The sequence below is a fragment of the Loxodonta africana genome, chromosome 5, assembly GCF_030014295.1.
Source record: "Loxodonta africana isolate mLoxAfr1 chromosome 5, mLoxAfr1.hap2, whole genome shotgun sequence".
NCBI classification, from domain to species: domain Eukaryota; kingdom Metazoa; phylum Chordata; class Mammalia; order Proboscidea; family Elephantidae; genus Loxodonta; species Loxodonta africana.
In genome coordinates this window covers 40,941,093-40,957,744 of record NC_087346.1, presented here as the reverse complement: position 1 = coordinate 40,957,744, position 16,652 = coordinate 40,941,093, and the positions used below count along the sequence as shown (strand labels likewise).

The following is a 16,652-nucleotide window of genomic DNA, read 5'->3' as shown; positions in this document are numbered from 1 at the left end:
GTGAATTTGTTTTGGCATCTTATTCCTGTATTATTTTCCTGAATTCTTCCAGTTTTTTGTCTGTATTTTCCATGAATTTGTCTGTCTTTTCCATATGTATGTCTATTTTTCCTCATTTTTGTCTGCTTTTTGCTTCAACTCATGGATAGCTCTGAATATTAGAGATTTGAATTCCCCATCAGGTAGTTCTAGCGCCTTTTCTTCTACTAGAAAGTCATATGGTATCTCATTTTGGATGCCTACTGGAACCATCCTGTCCTGTTTTTTAATATGTTTTGATATTGTCTGCTGTCTTCAGGACATTCGGTAGTTATTTTCTTCATTTATTGATTGTAGATTTGTTTGTTTCATCGTTTTTTGTTTTTGTTTTTGTTTATATTTGAACAGGTGAGCTGTACATTCTTTATCGTTTGCTCATGTGTGGGTACGATACTTTTCACCTCCTTGTCCAATGGCCAGGGCCAGTTACTTAGCTATCATGCAGCGGGGCAGGTCCTCCTGAAGCGGGGTGCTGGGATAGGTAGTTTGTGGCACATGCTAGGGCCAACAGGGTTGGCTGGGAATCAGTGGAGAGCAGGTTCCAGTAGGCTATGCCTGTGCTGCTCAGGGGTGTAATGTTCAGCGCATGGTGCAGATAGGTGGGTAGGAGGGGGTAGGTTGTGATGTGTGGAGCTAAGATGGGTATGGGAAAGAGGAGAGAGAAACAGGAGCCAAAAACAAACAAACAGATCAAAAAAAGAAAGTGCTAAGGAAGCTTGCTGTTGGAGTGGAGAGATGAGAAATGTAGAAAAACAAAAGGGGAAAAATAAATAAATAACAACTAGAAAAGAGAAAGTCTCCAGGGATCCCACCAGTGTGGCTTCAAGGACTGGAGAAGTGGCTCCCAGGCCATGCAGTACAGCCTGGCTAAAAGGGGTAGAGATGTCACACGGTGCCAGGTATTCAGGAAACAGGAAAAGAAGGTAATTATTGAGTGATGAGAAACTGAGAAATGAAGAAAGACAAAAAGAAATGCCCCCAGGGATCCCTCTGATGCAGCTGCACAGACTGGGGTAGTGGCTCCCAAGCCACACAGTACAGTCCGGCTAGAAGGGGCTCCCAAGCCTCAAAAAGGACAAGAAAACAAACAAAACAAAACAAAGCAAAAAAAGCTCCAGGTATCCCGCCAGCATGGTGGTGGGCTGGGGAAAGCTGTTCCCCAGTCGAGCGGTGCTTTTCGCCTTTCAGGAAGAAGCAAAGATGGCACACTGAGGCAGGTGTTCAAGAGAAAGGAGGGAGAGGTGGTAAGAGGTTTGGAAAGAACCAAAAGAAGCAGAAAAAAGCAATGGCAACAAACAAATGGCACTTTGGGAGCCAGCCACATGGGCAGGGCGAATCCAAGCGCCAGTCAGCCAAAGCCTGTCTCTCTCAGCCAGGAGACCACAGCTGGTGGGAAGCAGAGGAGGCTGACCAGCAGCAGGGAGAAGGATGGGGGGTGAGAAAGCATGTATCGCTGGTTACCGGGTGCTCTGTCTCCTGCTGGGAGCCCCTGTAAGCTGCTTTCCCATACCATACTCCCTGTCCACTGCTCTCCGATGTTGGTGGGGCAGATCCAAGTGGCACGGACCCTGCACTTCTCGGCTGCCAGAGCAACCGCAGCCATCTGTGAAGTGGGGGAGGTCGAGCAGGCGGGGAGAAGGGTGAAGGGTGGGAAAGCATATATCGCTGGTTACCAGGTGTTCCTTCTCCTGATGGGAGCTCCATGAAGCTGCTTTCCCTGTGCTCCCTGTCCACCAATCTCTGACAAGAGTCCAAGATGGTGAATCCGTGTTGCGTTAGCTGATAGAGGACCTCCATACGTATCTCTCCTTGCTGTCTTTTCTCTATCAGTTTCTTATTCTGTTTGGTGCTTGGCTGAATTCTTTATCTATTCATTTGACACTTAGGGTTCAAGGATTCACGTTTGTCTCTTTTCTACTTAGTTTTTTGGGTCTTTGCTGTGGAGGGACAGCATGGTGCTTCTGTCTATAGTACAATGTTGGCCAGAAGCTCTGGAATTATTTTTAAGGAACTATTCTCATTTTTCTTTTCCTCTCATTTCTTATCCTTGTTTTGCTTTAATAAGATAGTAGTCTTCCAAATATAAAAAGGAAAAAATTGTTGTTGTTCATTTGTGTTTTTTTGTTGTTGGTTTTGTGATCTATTTATTTACTTAGGAAGAGATTGCTAATGTCGTTTAGAAAGTGTTGTGTGGTTTGGGGAGTGTAATGTCAAGTTGTTATACCCAGCATTTTCTTTTTTCTATTTATTAGACTAACCATTGTTCTTAGTAGAAAATATAAGCTCCAATATCAGACTTAAATACCTTTTTGAAATATTAAATGGAATTTTTTTTGAAACCCCTCACTTCATTGGAGAAATCTATGCAGGCTCCCATTACGGAGTATCAAGTATTAACACCTAAGGAAATCAGTTTCTAGGTTTATAAATCTCTGGGGTATATACGGAAAGCTAAGAATGTAGAGCTAGCTTTCCCACATTCCTAGCTTTCCTGGAAGAAATCCATGTTTGTGCCCATTCCAAAGAAAGGTGGAACAGAATGTAGAAATTATTGAACAATATCATTAATGTCACACGCAAGTAAAATTTTGCTGAAGATAATTCAAAAATGGTTGCAGCAGTACGTCATCGACAGGGAACTGCCAGAAATTCAACCCAGATTTAGAAGAGGATGTGGAACGGGGGGTATGATTGCTAATGTCAGATGAAGCTTGGCTGGAAGCAAAAAATACCAAAAAGATGTTTACCTATGTTTTATTGACTATGCAAAGGCATTCAACTGTGTGGATCATAACAAATTATGGGTAACATTGCAAAGAATGGGAATTCTAGAGCACTTAATTGTGCTTACGAGGAACCTGAACATAGACCAAGAGACAGTCATTCAGACAGAACAAGGGGATACTGAGTGGCTTAAAATCAGGAAAGATGTGCGTCAGGATTGTAAATATGCATTCATTTCAACCTACCTAGCCATTTAAGTAAACAATATTTTAGACCACTAACTCAAGGTCATTATTTTTCCCCATTTTAATCCAACCCATAGTAAATTTTGATGAATTCTGTTAGAAAATTCATCTGTTTTTTATCACTTCATATTGCTTAGTTACAGGTTTGTTGTTGGAGCACAATTTACACAAATTTTGTTAAAGAATTTGCTTTTAATTGGCTGGTTCTAGATCTTGTCCATAAAAACTTAGCATTATATATTAATTCAGAATTACTGTTAAGGAGTGCTCAGCTGCACTCCAAAGGGATGAGTGAGCCTGGAATATAATAACATAGTATAGGTTTCTTGTTCTCTAGAAACAATTTATCTCAATGGAACATACAGTGACACTTCTAAGAGCCAGAACTTGACTGGACTGCCTTGTTTTTCTGAGTCTTGCAAGTTTTCTGCCTTTGACAGGGTACAGTCTTACCACTTTTCTGTTACTCTCTATTAGTGGAAAATATTTGAGTTTTCCTTTTCTGACAGGTTTCTGCCTTACACGTTTTCTGGCTTTCACAGTGTGTGTGTTTGTGTGTGTATATGTATACGTATATACATATATACAGATATATACGTATGCATAGATACATTATATATATACGTTATATGTATACACACACATATATAGGTATGTATACACATGTTGTGTATATAAAACCAAAACCAAACCTGTGGCTGTCGAGTTGATTCCAACTCATAGCAACCCTATAGTACAAAGTAGAACTGCCCCATAGGGTTTCCAAGGAGCGGCTGGTGGATTTGAACTGCTGACCTTTTGGTTAGCAGCCTTAGCTCTTAACTACTATGCCACCAGGAATTCCACTATGTGTGTGTATATTATATACATATATATTTTTTAACAGCTTATTTGAGGCATTATTTATATACCATAACATTCACTTAATTTAGGGGTGCAATTCAATGATTTCTTATAAATATACAATCATTACCACCAATTTTAGAACATTTCCATCCCTCAAAAAAGACACATCCAGCCCATACGCAGTCAGTTTGCATTCCCACCTGCAGCCCCAGGCAACCATGAATTACTTTCTGTCCCTACTGATTTGCAATAAGGCTATATCTTTATCTTATAACAAGTAGATACAGGACTAAAATTATCCAATTTACCTTAATATGAGATTCTAAATAAGGCTTCTGCCTCTATTTTTGTTTTTTATTGTGGTAAAAATACACATAACAAACATTTGCATTTTCAACATTTTTATGTATACAGTTCAGTGACATTAATTATATTCCTCATGTGTACACCGTGATCACTATCCATTTCCAAAATGTTTTCTCACCCTTAACAGAAACTCAGTACCCTCCAAGCAATAACTTTCCTTTCTCCCTTCCTCCTGCCCCTGATAACTACTGATAAACTTTAACTTCTATACATTTTTCTAGTCTAGATATTTCACAGAAGGGAGATCATATACTATTTGTCCTTATGTGACTGACTTATTTCACTCAGCATAATGTTTTCAAGGTTCATCCATGTCATAGCATGCATTAAGACTTCATTTCTCTTCATGGCTAAGTATGTATTATAGGTATATACCACATCATGTTTATCCATTCATGTATTGATGGTTATTTAGGTTGTTTACACCTTTTGGCTACTTACGTATCTGTTTGAGTCCCTGCTTTCAAGTCTCTTGGGTATATACCTGGGACTGGAATTGCTGAGTCACATGATAACTCTATGTTTAACTTTTTGAGGAACCGCAAAGCTGTTTTCCCACTAGAATGGATAAGGGTTCCAATTTCGGCACATCCTTGTCAACACTTGTTTCCTATTTTTCTGTAACAGCCACCCTAGTGGGGATGAAGCAGCCTCTTGCTGTGGTTTTGATTTGTATCTCCCTAATGACGCTTTTTTTTTTTTTTTTAATGACGCTGAGCATGTTTTTATGTGCTTTTTGGTCATTTGTTTATCTTCTTTGGTGAAATGTCTATTCAAGTCCTTTACCCATAGATTTCTGCCATCTTTTGTACTAGAAGTACATCTATCTTTTAGCCAAGCATGTCTTACCCAAAGTTCAGCAGTACTGTCATTATAGCTGATTTTTCAATTGTCTTTGATGTAAAAAAAAAAAAAAAAAAATTTCTGTAGCCTGTTGTCAGAATCAAGCGTCACCAAGGTACCTTACAAGCCTACCTGTTTCCCAAATATACAATCCTATCATACCTATAGAGGTGTGGGACCCACAGACAGATGTGGCAGGATAAAAACTTGTAGTCATCTGACGAGGACTCTTGCATGTTACTTGTGTTGGGAAATTATGTCACAAACAGTGGGTCTTCTTTTCAGTTTTCAAAAACTTGTTAGTAAAAATATTTAACAAATTTTGTGGGTGCTTCTGACATAGAACCCCATGACTCACAAGGCACCCTCATGTTTGTAAGCATATTAGTACCTACCCATTTTAGATGGGAAGGTTCTTACCAACAGGTTAAGTTCTAACACTGTTAATAAGGAAAAATTAAGATGTCTTGGTTGCTGAAAAAATTTTGTAGACATGAGATTTCCTAGCAAAATGTGATATATGCATATTATAAATTTGGTATGGTAGTTTATTAGTAATAGTAATTATAGGGTATCAGGGGAACAGTTAACACCCTCCATTGTTGTTTTTCTTTCCACAAGAGGAGTAAATTATTTTATTAAATTTTTTTTCTAAGTTTATATTGATTTTTTAAAATTATAGACTAGAAAATTACCTATAATGCTATTTATCTAGAGGACTTTCCTATGCATTTATGTATCTCTTTAAGAAAAAATCATAGTTGATTGCCTCAACCTTTTTCACTGACTATATTGTTGACCTTTTAACCTGTGATTGTAGTAGATGTCGTAGTATGTAGAAGAACAGGGGCTCTGAGGTCAGATTCCTGGGTTCAAATCCAGGCTCTGCCACTTTTCTACTCATCTGACCTTGGGCAACTGACTTTATTGCACTTACTTTTCTTTAAAATTGGGCTAAGAATATTCCCTAGGGCTTTTATGAAGATTAAATTAGATAATACATGAAGTACAGTACCTGGTACATAGGTAACATTTACTGAGAACTATTATTTTTTGTTTGTTTTATTCTATAACTTGATTTTTTAATGGCTTTATGGGGATTTTTTTTTTTTTTTTTTATCTAAGATTTATATTTAAGGAGCCTAGGGTCGCTATAGGGTCGCTATGAGTCGGAATCGACTCGACAGCACTGGGTTTGGTTTTTGGTTTTTTTATCAGCTATTTAGAAACCCTGGTGGCATAGTGGTTAAGAGCTATAGCTATAACCAAAAGGTTGGTAGTTCAAATCCGCCAGGCACTCCTTGCAAACCTTATGGGGCAGTTCTATTCTGTCCTGTAGGGTCGCTGTGAGTCAGAATTGACTTGATGGCAATGGATGGGTTTTATCAGCTGTTTGTTTCAATCTATATTCAATTTATTAAAGTTCTGTTTCAAAACCTAGTTTTTCCTAAGTCTTTAAGCTCGATTTGTAAATCTCTTTTATTCATATTTGCAATCTGTAAATGGTAAAAACATGTTTTGTTTTATTAATGTTTAACTTCTCTCTTTAGCAGATTATTTTAAACATTGAAACCCATGTATAAACTTAGATAAATTTCCTTCAATTTTAAACTATATGTACACATTTAATATATCTGTCTGATCTTAAACACTTCAAATGTATAATTGGGCAGACTTACAAATGTAGTAAGCAAAGCATCTCTAAGCTGTTGGGCTGAATCCATGTTTGTGCTCAGTTGCTGGCCGCTGCAGGATACAATCACTGAGCCATGGTGAGAACTGCTGTGAGAAACTCATGGGAGTGAGCCCTTTCATACTTGTGCCTTTTTTTATCTACCTATCTTAACTATCTATCACATGGCTCCGTTCCCACTCTTTTTTAAACCGTAACCTTTGATATGAATTATTGAGATTTTACACTGCCTATTCTAATCAAATTTTCTACTTAATTGAAAACAGCATCTTTCTTATACATAATATTTATATACCTGTCTCATAGTTTTATAGTTACTATATCAATGCACTGTATTTCACATATTAAATAACAAAACCAAGCCAGTTGCCACCAAGTCAATTCCAACTCATGGCGACCTCATGTGTACAGAGCAGAACTGCTCCATAGAGTTTTCAGTGGCTGTCATCTTCCGAAAGTAAATCCCCTTTCTTCTGAGGTGCCTCTGGGTGGATCTGAACCACTAACTTTTTGGTTAGTAACAATAACCTTAATTTATTTAACTAATCTCTTATTGTTGGATATTGGATATCTAATAATTTATTTAACTAATCTCTTATTGTTGGATTTCTCTTATAAATAACTGTGTTGAAAACACACTGGTAGCAAAATTTTATGTACATACTTATTTCTTTAGGGTAAAATAGAATAATTGACTAAAGCGCCATTGCCCCAATTTTAATTATGTAACATAGTATCATATCTAGTGGTGCAAGTCTTTGACTGTTAATCACGTTTTTACTCCCTGATGACCTTTAGAATCATTTTGTCAAATTACGGGAAAAATCCTGTTGAGATTATTAAAAGAAAATAGGTTTTTGCCTTCTTTTGACCTAGAAGTACAACTATCTATCCTTTGCACTCAGAGTGCTCTTATTCCCAGTAAATATGGTAAAATCAAATCTGTTATAGTATAAAATTTAGATTTCTCTTCTGTGAACATGATATAACTTATTTCTTCATATAAACTCAGAATCTTTCCTTTTAATTATTAGGGTTTGAGGGCATTTTTATGTTATTGTTGTAGTAGCTATTAAGTATTTAACATTTTTATTAGCTTTTCTAACTGGTTATTACTTGTTCTATAAGAGAGCTGTGTGTGTGTGTGTGTGTGTGTGTGTTTAGTTTGTAAACAGAACCTTAGCCTTCCAGTTGAATCTTGGATTTTTGAGGTAGACAATTATTTCCAAGTTAACTTTTTCTCTTCTGTTTTTCAATAATTACTTGGTGTTTTCTTTTTCTTGGTTTATTGACTAGAACTTTTAAAGCAGCTTTAAATAATAGTGGTGATAGAAGTGAGATAGAGAAGTACAGTGATCCCTACTAAACATGTTTTCCAGTAATTTAACCAAAAAGGATTCTAAAGTTAATTTAGAAATAAAAAGGGGGACAACAAAAGAAGATTCACACTGCTAGATATTAGGACTTATTTTACATACGAACACTCTGATATTGGCATTGAAAAACCTGCCTATATAGCTCTAATTCTATTATTCAATGCCCCACCCCCCCCAAAAAGTTAAGTAAATACTGAATTTTATCAAATGCCTTGTTCACTTCATTCAAGATGATCATATCTTTTCTTTTTCTTATGTTGTGACATATTTATTGCAATCATTTCTTATTTTTAACTTTCCTCCCATTCTGGAATAAATCATACTTAGTTCTTAAAAAAATACTAACAAAACAATATCTTCTGTACTAAAATTTTCAGATTTTTGCATTTGCCTTCAAATCAGAGATTAGTCTGTAGAGATCTTTAATTTTTTCAATATTATGTAGGTTAACTTTCAGTATTTTGCAACGTAAGGTATCTTGGAAAGCATTTCATTTGCTTTGTAAACAGATAAACTAATGGGATTGCCATTCATTGAGTTGAACTATTTTATAGCTTTTGTCACTTTTCCAGACACTTAACTGGTGGGAAAGGATCACTATAGAAATGAGTATGTTGTAATCATCACATCGAGTCCCGAGATTGGTTGACGCATGATGATTGTGCTTTGTATATTAATCTTCTTAATGAAATCCCAAGGAAAATATCAATCCTGGTACTAATGACAATAAATGGGCTTTGCAGTCACAGAGCAGCCTTATTCCCAAGAGCACAAAGCTCTTCATGATTAATTATTTCAGTCATCCTCACAGTCAGTCGTCCCATGAGGTGGATAGCTGAGTGCTTCTTCTTTAAAAAGAAAAAGAAGTAACTAATTGGCTTTTCTTCTTCTGTTCTACATTCTGTATTCTAGAACTGGGTGGCTGCCTTCTAAAGACCATCTGTATGTCCACTGGTGAAACTGTGTTTCAAAATCACAAGCTTCTTCCACATATGAACACCAGGCTAAGAGCAAATGTGGAGTAAAGTTGGCGGAAATTTGGATGATAGTTTGGCAAAATGCTATGAGTGGATTAGGCTAGAGTTGGTAATTTAGCAATGGCTGAGCTTGTGTTTGGTACCTCCGTTAGAACTGGTAGTCCATGCTGTTGAAGGTTTGTTTGGAAAATATCTCCTTACTAAGGCACCTCTTTGTCATATTTAACTCTGCCCACAACATTGTGCTAGTGATTTACCCAACAGAGAATATCTGTCAGTCCCATTTTACAGAGAGGGCAGTTGGTCTTTTCTCATCCTGGTGCTAATGTGTTACTAGCAGGGGGCTTTTCCAAGGTGCAAGAGAAAGGTGAGATGTCTAAAATTTTTATTAACCACCTCTAGCTGCTGCCCATCTCCTGGCCTTTCCTCTTCCAATGATCCTCCATTTCTCCACCAAGCCAAAGTTCCTCATGTTCTGTCTTCCTCAGGAATGGACAGTGCTTTTGGGGGCACACATCTTGTCAGGAGAGCAGAGATAAGTTACAAATAAACCTTTGTTTTTATCTAGTGATCACCTTATCCTTTTCCTTCCTTTCTTAATATGCCTTTTAGTCTCCTCCAGTACTTTTGTTGTTTTAGTTTTCTCTCTCCAGTCAGTCTGCAAGCTATTTGAGTAAATGTTCAGGTCAGGTCTTTTTTTAAAGATGCCTTTTAATTCCCTTGACATATTCCTCAGTACTGGGGGGTTTAGGTCCTCAGTAAACACTAGTGGTTGATCTGTTTGCCGCCCATAACTGTAAACAAATATTGCCTTACATACCGACTGTGCCATTTTAACTTTTTCATTTTTCTTTCATTACATAAAGGCTTAGCTGTCACCGGTTTGAGTTTTTCCTCCCCCTTATTTTTTCTTGAAGTTACCCCAAAAGGGAGGCCTTTAAAATGCAAAGGATTATGCTTAAGTTGTGTAGCGTACTCAGGGTGGGGACTAATTACGAGGTTTGAAAACCTCTTCAGGTGGCTGGATCCCTAGGCAGGACTAAAATACTGCTTTCCTAAATTGAGAACAGCTGGGGCCGTGTTGCCGGCAAGTATAAAAGAGTTGATGGTGGTGCTCTGTGTTATAAAGAAGTGTGTGCTCTTGGGGCCTCTGGAGCATAAGCTGAAGGCACTGTTTTCCTCATCAGTATTGTGGTAAGTACCCCCAAGCTGGTCCTCTGGATGCTGGTTTCTGTTGTTCAGTAGAAATCATGGTGGCTCACCACTATCAAAATGTTTAACTGATTTTCCATGTCAATTGTAGTAAACTATTTTATCATTTAAGTAGCAAATTCTTCTTGTACCCAAATGAGACATAGCTAAGACTTTGTGTATCTTATGCAGTGTTATTTTGAAGACTGCCAGCTCTCCTTCTCTATGTGTGCATCTCTGAATATAAAACTATAAACTGAGGCAGGGTCATTGTAAATATCTTGAATGTGTAGCTGTAACTTGACTGTGTTCTTAAACCGACACCAGTTTCATTATAATAAAATAGAAAATTGACAATTTTGACAGATGCAGGGTAGCAGTTATTCAGTGCATAAATGCAACTCATCACAGCTTTCCACTCTTTAAGATTCATAGAAAAGCTCCACCATTAGGAAGGAATGATGTGAACTCTGGGTAGGTTCTAGCCTATTATGACTTCATGGTTAGCAACAAGTAATAGTGTCTGATAAAATGTTGAGATGTTGGGTCCTGACTTTTAAAGGGAATTTTAAGAATTTTAAAGAGAATTGCTAGTTAGAATGTTCCTATTTATATTGACATCAGTCCAAAAAGAGACAAGAATTCCAAGATCAAACAATTCAATATTTTATAAATAAACTTGATCTCAGCAGCTTTAACTTTGTTCTGACGATGTATTTGTAAAGTGAATGGCTTTGGTATTTCTTTCCTTATTTTGACAATGTTATTGTTTGGATGGTTGATGATCAGACAAGCACATTTTCTGAACATAGTTTTGTTTTGTTTTTGCAGGTGGGATAGTAACATCTTTTGGGGAAAGAGAATTGGCTCCCTTTCCTGAAAGTGGCAAATGTACACCAGATAGCTGCGTGGGAAGAACAGAATTCAGATGGCTGACTCTCTACATTTTGTGTTAGAAAACAAAACCGGTTGTAAAAGTACATGCTGATCTTGGAAATAGAAGAATTGAAAAGATTTAAGTTTCCACAAAGAAGAAGAGCTTGACTATCTCCTTTTTGACTGAGGGACAATGGATATCATAGAGACAGCAAAACTTGAAGAACATATGGAAAATCAAACCAATGACCCTACAAGCACTTATACAAGACCTGCTGAACCTGTTGAAGAAGAAAACAAAAATGGCAATGGTAAACCTAAGAGTTTATCCAATGGGCTGCGAAAGGGTACCAAAAAGTACCCGGACTATATCCAAATTGCAATGCCCACTGAATCAAGGAACAAATTTCCCCTAGAGTGGTGGAAAACAGGCATTGCCTTCGTGTACGCTCTCTTCAACCTGGTCTTGACAACCGTCATGATCACAGTTGTACATGAGAGGGTCCCTCCCAAGGAACTGAGCCCTCCACTCCCAGACAAATTTTTTGATTACATTGATCGGGTGAAGTGGGCATTTTCTGTATCAGAAATAAATGGGATTATATTAGTTGGATTGTGGATCACCCAGTGGCTGTTTCTGAGATACAAGTAAGTAGGTCTAGTATGTTTTTTGAAGGGTTGCTATTAGTTTAAGCGGGCAGATGTGTAATTGAAATTATCTTTCCCAGCTTTATCTGATAAAGTCAGTCTTGTTGAGGCATTTGATGAAAGGAAAGAAGCAGCAGAAAGGTTGACCACATTGAATAAATTCAGTCAATATTAAATAAATGTTTATTGAGCAACTCTGTGCGAAAGTGGCAAGTGCTGTGGTGGGTGATTCAGAGTTTATGTATTTAAGGTGCAGTTCCTGATTACAAGAACTTAATGCTATGGTATTAATATGATGCAATGGGATAAAAGAGACTTGGAGAGGAATAACTTTCACTTTATCATGCTTGTTTTATTTCAGGCTCTTGACAGGAGGGGAAAGGGTAGGGCAGGAAGCTCTTTTCCCTGTTACTCATAATGTGATGACTATATTGGTCTACAGGCAATAGCATGATTTAAGGTTTGCCTCTGTTCAGGAGTTCTCAAATTTTACATTTCTTTTCCTTTTTCTTATTGGCAGTCCAGTCACAAGAGTTTGTTTGAGAAACTGAATTTAGAACTGGGTCTGTGTGGTTTGGGTTTTAGATTTCTAAAGTAAACGTGCCTTCTGTTTCTCCCACGGCACCACAAAGAAGCTCTTAGTTCACTGGTTTCAGCCTCCTGGTTTTGGAATAGCAGGAATCAGGAAGTAGTAGGTCAGGTGTTTTTACTTTGAAGACATTGAAAAATTGGACAGAGCTCTGAAGTGGGTATGTCTGCTTCCCTGTGTGAATTCTGGCTGTTGGTCCAAAAAATAAATAAATCCCCTCAATTTCCCTTTTCATCTCATTCGTCACTTGAATGTTTGTTCTCTACTAAGATTCTAGTAATTAAATGAAGTAAAATATAAGTTTGAGCAAAACATAAGCAGGGGCTTTAAAAAAATATAAGAGTCCATGTTGATCTTAGAACTAGAAGGATTAAAAAAAAAAAATTTAAGTTTCCACGGAGAATAAGAGCTTGACCATATCTCTTTTTTGATCTGAAGACGGGGGAACAATGCATAGCATAGAGACAGCAAAACTTAGTCAATACAATTAAGAAAATTCAAAGTGAAATGGAATTTCAGTATAAATGCCAAGATCATTTTAGAAGAGAGAAATTATGCTATATTCTTTCATTTGGTTGCTGCTTTGAGATTAGAGGAATTCAACCTATCTTTGCTGAAGAGTTCCCCAAATACAACTTTATGGTTTTGAAAACTTATTCCAAAAGCTGAAGTCATTCCTAAACATTTTCCTTAACGTTTATCTCAGAATATTCTTCATAGTTCCCAGTTATCTTTTACTTAGTATGCTTTGTGCTAAAAACAAAGAATACATTTGTTGAACTTCAGTGCTTTTCTTTTTAGTGTGTGGAACTGACACTGAATATAAGAAAGTCTGCTTGGGCCTCAGATATTTGCTATCTCCTTTAATTTAGAGCAAAGTGTTATTGATGTGTACATGAAAAGAGAAATTGTCCAGGGCCTCCACCCTGAAGTACAGTCTTCACCTCAGTTTACTTGAATCTTCATCTGGACAGTTGTTGTTAACCGCCTCTCTGTTACTACCATAAATTTTAACATGTCAGAACTCATGATTCCATAGCTGGGCCACACATTTCAATGATGTTTCAGTCACAACTCAGTATAAAAAATGTGGGGGGTGCAGGGGGCGACATTAGTTTGTCCTTTTACTTTTTAGTTAGAATTGGATCTTATATTTTAATAATTAGTGGAATAATCTTCAGTATTGGTTTTGAATATCCCAGCTAAATAGGAAATCCTACTTGCTCTTTCTTTTTTGAAAGCATTTTTCAAAGCTAGGGAAATAAGAGTCGGAATCGACTCGACAGCAGTGGGTTTGGTTTTTGGGTTTATGGAAATAAAATCATTAATAGTAATTCTCTAAGTAAGGCTTCAGAGTACATGTTTCACCTGAGTAAGTTTTCAGTTCTATGTACAGCTGTGTTTAAAAGGCTGGAATGAATATACTTGACTCATAATAATTCCTGCTTTTAACTTTACTTTGTGTAACAACATGAAGGAACATCCAAAACAGAACTTTTTGGGGTCTGAGGTTGAATCACAGGGTGAATCATATTTCAGTTAACCAAGGGGAGAGACTCAACTTTTTTTTTTTTTTAGTACCAGAAGAGGCAGAGCTAAAATGGAAAGCCTTTCAGAGAAATACCTTGGAAAAAATAAGTACTTTCATCTCCCAGTCTAGGTGGTGTTACTGTATTTTGACCTTAGGAAGCCTGTGGAATATTCTTAAAATAGCTGTTGGAGAGACAGGCATCTAACATACATATTTGTACATAATTCTTTAAATTACAAGTCCTGACAGTTACCTGAATGCACCTTGATCCATACTAAAACTACAATCTTGGAGGAAACTTAAAATACATCACATGCCTGAAATTGCCTGTTTTTCCAGAAGTCTTTGATCAGTGCCAGTTTTGAAAGTGTAAGAGCTCTGGAAACGGGAGAGTTAGAGTAATGTATTTTATGTACTAGGGGAATTACAATGTTCCACTGCTATCTGTAAAGTTTTCACTGGCCAGTTTTTTCAGAAGTAGATCACCAGGTCCTTCTTTCCAGTCTATCTTAGTCTGGAACCTCTGCTGAAGTCTGGCTACAATGGGTGACCCTGCAGGCATTTGAAATACCAGTGGCATAACTTTCAGCCTCACAGCAACACACAAGCCTCCACAGTATGACAAACTGACAGACAAGTTAATCTGTATGCTGAGCAAATAATTCGAGAAGCTGGACTATATGAAGAAGAACATTGATCAGGATTGGAGAAAGACTCATTAAAAACCCGCAATGTGCAGGTGATACAACTTTGCTTTCTTGCTTAAACATGAAGGGGACTTGAAGCACTTACTTTTGAAGATCAAAGGACTACAGACTTTGGTGTGAATTAAACCTCTACATAAAGAAAAGAAAAATCCTCACAACTGGACCCATAAGCAACATCATGATAAACAGAGAAAATATTGAAGGTGTAAAGGATTTTATTTTACTTGGATCTACAATGAATGCCCATGGAAGCAGCAGTCAAGAAATCAAATGACATATTGCACTGGGCAAATCTGCTGCAAAAGACGTCTTTAAAGTGTTAAAAAGCAAAGATGTCACCTTGAGGACTAGGGTGCGCCTAACCCAAGCCATGGTATTTTTAATTGCCTTATGGGTGGGTTATGTGGGTGCAAAAGCTGGACAATGAATAAGGAAGACTGGAGAAGAATTGATGCCTTTGAATTATGATGTTGGAGAAGAATATGGAATATACCATGGACTGCCAGAAAAATGAACAAATCTGTCATGGAAAAAGTACAGCCAGATTTTTCCTAAGAAGCAAAGATTGTGAGACTTCATCTCCCTTACTTTGGACATGTTATCAGGAATGACCAGTCCCTGGAGAAGGATATCATGCTTCATATATCAGCAAAAAAAAAAAGGAAGACCTTCAACTAGATGGATTGACACAGTGGCTGCAACAATGGGCTCGGACATATCAACGATTATGAGGATGACACTGGACCGGACAGTGTTTCATTCTCTTGTGCATGGGGTTGCTATGAATCGGAATCGACTCAGTGGCACTTAACAACAAAAAAATTGCACCACTCAGCTCCTAAATCTCCAGAGTATAGAGATTATAGACCTACTCTCTCAGTACACAAGAGTAAAGAAGTGTCCATCTTCAGGTGGAAGTGAGGACTCTCAGAACCCTTCATGCCAGTTCAGGTGCCCAAGAGGCAATGATGCCAATGGGTAGAGGCCTTCCCTTTGGAGGACAGTGTACTCAGTCAACGACTGGAAACCCCTGCATTAGGCCAAGGACTCAGGTCATGAAGGAAAAGAACCAATATTTGTCAAGCAAATAGCTCCACAAAATTATAAAGTAAAAGGGACTTGCAGGATTTTTTGGTTGTTGTTGCCTTTTTTGATCAAGGTTCAATAAAATCAGAGTAAATTAATCAGTTTATAGCTTCAAGGCCCTTAATTATATGAGGACACTATGGACCTCTTCAAAATTTAATTCCCTGAAAATCTATTTAGTCATAGAGAAAATCATTCGTGCCCATTGCTGAAATATTTTTGGATGGTCCCCAAATAAACCTTGCTTATATAACTTAGGTTAAATGAGTTTGTCACATCTCCCTATGTGTCCAATTACGTACTATCACCTTGATTCATTAGTTTATTCCTCTATGACCATGACTCACTTATGCTTTGGATATGTTCCCAAGAGAGGGTTTCACTAATGCAGTGAGTGACTACAAACGTAGAGAGGCTCATTGAATTATCCGGCAAATAGTGACTTTCTTTGGAGAGGTGATTTTTCTAGAGCCATTAGTCTACTTTAGCTCCCTTTTGAGACTCATTCCTTCTGGGCCCCAAATCACCTAGATTGATCGAAGTATGTAAATCCTCATTTCTGAAAACTACAGTGCAATCCATCCCTGGCATTGTAGGGATGGGCAGCTCACAACAAGCCTTTAAACTCTGTGAGGCTGTGGTTGGTTTATTAGTGCATTTTGTACTGAATTATTCTTTATTCTGTTCAACGTTGTTTTATATTGCATCAGGAACAAAAACAACCAGTAAACTTGTTTTTCCCCCTCTCTACTTTTCTGTTAGGTCAATCGTGGGGCGCAGATTCTTTTTTATCATGGGAACTTTATACCTGTATCGCTGTGTTACTATGTACGTTACTACTCTCCCCGTGCCTGGGATGCATTTTCAGTGCGCCCCAAAGGTAAGTACCTCTGGGTTACTTTTTAGAGGAAATTG

At 37.6% G+C, this 16,652-nt stretch overlaps 1 protein-coding gene across 8 annotated transcripts in view; it reads left to right on the top strand.

Annotated features, from left to right (window-relative positions):
- The window catches only part of SGMS2 (sphingomyelin synthase 2), a 112,681-nt gene that overhangs the window by 72,729 nt on the left and 23,300 nt on the right, over positions 1-16,652 (top strand). For all 8 annotated transcript variants that reach the window (XM_064285458.1, XM_010590492.3, XM_023548561.2 and 5 more), the window contains 2 exons: positions 11,132-11,824; positions 16,500-16,617. In XM_064285458.1, the coding sequence (XP_064141528.1) occupies positions 11,370-11,824; positions 16,500-16,617 (573 nt within the window). In that variant the 5' untranslated portion in view covers positions 11,132-11,369. The remainder of the gene's footprint in view (positions 1-11,131; positions 11,825-16,499; positions 16,618-16,652) is intronic.